This window comes from Vanderwaltozyma polyspora, genomic scaffold, assembly GCF_000150035.1.
Source record: "Vanderwaltozyma polyspora DSM 70294 KpolScaffold160 genomic scaffold, whole genome shotgun sequence".
Classification (NCBI taxonomy): Eukaryota; Fungi; Ascomycota; class Saccharomycetes; order Saccharomycetales; family Saccharomycetaceae; genus Vanderwaltozyma; species Vanderwaltozyma polyspora.
The window spans coordinates 1-3,923 of record NW_001834442.1 but is presented as its reverse complement, the minus strand read 5'-3'; the positions used below and the strand labels follow the sequence as shown (position 1 = coordinate 3,923).

At 31.3% G+C, this 3,923-nt stretch overlaps 3 protein-coding genes across 3 annotated transcripts; 2 read left to right on the top strand and 1 right to left on the bottom strand.

The window, feature by feature from the left end:
- Nucleotides 1–267: 267 nt before the first annotated feature.
- On the bottom strand, nucleotides 268–1,020 carry MRPL13 (mitochondrial 54S ribosomal protein mL50 MRPL13; the record flags this gene model as incomplete). Its single annotated transcript, XM_001642120.1, has 1 exon — nucleotides 268–1,020. One exon carries the CDS (start codon nucleotides 1,018–1,020, stop codon nucleotides 268–270), a length of 753 nt encoding a protein of 250 aa, XP_001642170.1.
- A 602-nt stretch (nucleotides 1,021–1,622) lies between these two features.
- Nucleotides 1,623–2,123, top strand: MEH1 (Meh1p; the record flags this gene model as incomplete). Its single annotated transcript, XM_001642119.1, has 1 exon — nucleotides 1,623–2,123. One exon carries the CDS (start codon nucleotides 1,623–1,625, stop codon nucleotides 2,121–2,123), a length of 501 nt encoding a protein of 166 aa, XP_001642169.1.
- A 774-nt stretch (nucleotides 2,124–2,897) lies between these two features.
- On the top strand, nucleotides 2,898–3,923 carry Kpol_160p1 (uncharacterized protein; the record flags this gene model as incomplete). Its single annotated transcript, XM_001642118.1, has 1 exon — nucleotides 2,898–3,923. A coding segment is annotated over one exon (1,026 nt), but the record flags the coding sequence as incomplete, so codon positions are not given.

Here is a 3,923-nt window from a genome sequence, read left to right as displayed (position 1 = left end):
GAACAAAAACACATAAGCATGTGTGATTTAGCCGCCGATATATATATATATATATATGTTGTTATTAGTGTGGGAAGCAAAGTAGAGGAAGACCAAGGTAAATGGTTAATTGTCGATATCAAATGATACTTGTTCGTGAGTATATGTACAAGGATTAAGTAATGTATCTATTTATTTATATATATATATCTTTCTTTATTCTTGGAAGAAGGTGAAAAATGTGGATAATTTTTTGGATTCAGATGGTGAATATGGGGGGATGAAGATCTATCTAACGTCGCTGGATTCGAGCTGTTTCAGTGACTGTTTGTTCTGCTCAGCATCTAACATGTGTACTTCATGAATGATCTTATTGGTTTGTTTCTTTTGCACACTGCCAGGAACATCTGGGATGACGTTAATGTTAGGGGAATGGTAAGATTCTGTAGTCAAATGAATAGCATTAGGTTCAGAATCCTTGTATCTACCAAACTTCCCCGACAGGATTTCTTTAACGTAGTACTGCTTGAACTCCAAAGGTGTTTGAAATAAGGTGATTTCAAGATCTGGAATCATGTAACCTGTTTTGGACTGCAACAACTTTGTAAAATTAAACTTATCCTCTATCGAGGAAAAAGATTGGTCTAATGTTTGATCTTTATTAGTATTTGCTATAGATTCTGATATAATATTATCCAGTTCTGTCTCCGAGGAAACTTTTGATTTTGACATCCATCTGTTGAATGGAATAGAGTTTAGAATTGCGGAATCAATTTTTTTCTTACCTTTTAGTTCTTCACCGATGAAATTCTCAGGAACCAACTTTAATTTAAGCTGATTCACAGTATTTCCATTACCACCATTGTTTTCATTAGAGATATCACCATTTTCTTCAATCTCTTTCATAATTTCACTGGTTTCTCTAGGTTTTTCCTCTGGTTTCTCATTTTTCCTACTTTTCCACCAGGACAACATGTTTCTCTGGATACCAGATGTATGTAAGGCTCTAATTCCTCTGACATTGCGAGAAACGATAGACATATTTAAAATATTAAAATACAATTATGTATATTCGACTCAGCTATATCAATAACAAAAACTTCAAACAAAAAATTGAAATAAAATAGAGTTTTTGAATCAAACTTGGAAGAAGAAAAGGAACCTAAACAATAATCTAACAAATGTTGACCTCAAATCCTGCTGCAGTTATCAATGTCCTTATACCTTGATGGGTTTGATATTCTTTTTATCTGTATTAACCAACATACAATCTCAAATATTTTTTTTCTTCAGTATTTTCCATCAAAAGTTTCCCATTTTCTACTAGTACCTATTGCCCGTTAATTATGAGGTGTAAAGATGTTACCATATATACATTATCACTATTTAATGAAATATTAAAGCAAACTGGTACCAGACCAGACTTAAAATGAAGTCAAAAATGAACTTTGATTGATTGATTGATTGAATTAGTGATCCTTAGTGGTTAATCATCGATTATATTAGTGTTGTGGATAAACTGGTAATCTGGTTTTAATATAATTGTATATTGAGGGGAGAAACAAAGACACAGGAATTGGAAAATATTGGTAGTTGAAGGAAAACGTAATATAATAGGATTGGAATTAGTTTAATGAACAGGTATGGGTGTTATTTTAAGTTGTTGTCGCGGAAATGATAATGATGAGAATGAAGGGTTGTTAGCTGGTCAACAAGCTGGGTATGGTGGTATCCAAGATTCAATTGAAGAAGATGATTTGATAATGCAGAGGAAATTACTCGAACAAGAACAAAAAACAATGGAAAGAAACCAAGAATTGAAAGATATCGTAATCAACTTAAATGATAAACTAATAGACATTTCAATGATCAGTAATAGTGGGATTGTGATACAAAGTACCGATTTGGATCAACTTCATGAAGAGGGAAATGAGAATGTCATTGTTAATGATACGGAAGGAGAAATACGAGATAATATCGAAGGACAAAAAACGGAACCAACATCACATTTGAAAACTTTGGATACAAAACAGATGCCTCCTCTATTAAAAGATTGTTTAAAAAAGATCCATACAAATATCTTCGAAGATTTGAACCATCAATTAAAGATAGAGTCCTCAGAAAGTCTAGTAATAACATTGTAAATATGATCCCAGGAGCAGTAAGACATTTATTATATCAATTTCAAAGAACAAAGCACATTAACGAACAGTCATCATAACTTATCCTCCCTTCACATCCCCCCCACATTTGAAATCCTTATCAATTCATATATGATGAAATAGTCTGTACAGTAGACTCAGAATAACAAATTAATAGCCGTTTCAGAATGAATAACAGTTTTATATAAATAATTTAAATAGAGTAGAGCAATGGATACGTTTGATATATATATTATACAGTCCTGACATGTTATCACCTTGATTTCAAGACGCATGTCATGGCATGGCATAGACTAAGTTGTAGTTATTCAGATGAATTAATCGCAGCAAGAGTTACCCTCCCGTAGGCGTGGTCCGTAATATCAAAATATCAATCATTAAATTTATTTAGAATTTTATCAACAAAGCTTATTTAATATCAATAATTGCTAGAGAATCCAGTTAAAACACGAGATTCTAATACTTTTCAAGGAACTGTACCATACTAGATTGAGGTAACAGTAGTGGATCCATTGGTCTGTTCATATTTTTTTATTGTTTACCTATAATTTTTCTTCTCTTTGTTTTAATATATCCCATCTCAATAATAAAAGTTAAAAAAAAAAAAAATAAAAAACATACAGAAGAACGAATTTAATAGTTGGAAAATAAAATAAGAATTGAAAGTGATTTAAAATAGGAAATACTCTCATTTTTTTTTGATAGAAATTAGAGATATAGGAATAAAAGAAGGTTTTATAAAGTTAAGAATTTGTGATGCCTCCAAGAAAGAAGAGAACATTAGAAGAGTCTGAGGCGGAAGGTAAAGTTGGTGCTGATACAGGTGAATCTGAAGTTTCTACTCCAGTTGCTGTATCTTCGATTAATGGTGATGGTCCAAAATATCCACCAGGTAAACATCCAAGAGGTGAGAATAAGCTTCCTAATGTCGATTATGAGACTCCTATAGATGCGGATTTGGAATTATATAAGGATGAGTGGACAATACCAAAATTTAATTTATTTATTAGTTTTATTCTGGACAATCTTGTAGAGACTTATAAGTCAATGTTCAAGGATTTTATTAAATTACCAAGTAGAAAGTTTCATCCACAATATTATTATAAGATTCAAAAACCAATTTCCATCAATGAAATTAAGTCAAGAGACTATGAAGTACCAAAAGGCTCACATATTTTTCTGTTAGATGTAGAGTTGCTAACTAAAAATTGTGCATCATATAATGAAGCAGATACTTTAATTGTGAAAAATTCTATGCAAATTGTTAATTATATTAGATACGAAGTACTAAAAGCTAAGAATATCAAGAGGAATTATCTTCTAACTGAAGATGTAAGTTCAAGACTACTGGCATATGTAAACCGTTTGATAAATGCTACCGATAAAGATATCGATAAACAGTTAGGTTTTGTGTTCCAGAATTCTGATGATACCATGAAAATTAGCACTCCATTTTTGGAACTGGTTGATAGAGATGAATTATCGGAATATTACGAGATAATTCAGAGACCAGTTGCTTTAAGTATTATCAAAAAGAACTTAGAAGTCGGTTTATATTCAAAAATATATGATCTGATTATTGATATGCAATTAGTATTCGAAAATGCTTTAGTATTCAACCATTCTGATACTTTAATATACCAAGACGCTAAAAAATTATTGAAATATTTCAATAGTTTGATGCAGAATAATTTTTTCCCAGAATTACAAGATGCAAGTGAACGTGGTGAAATAAAGTTAGAATATGATAAGATTGAATTTGAACAATACCTAGGGACAGGA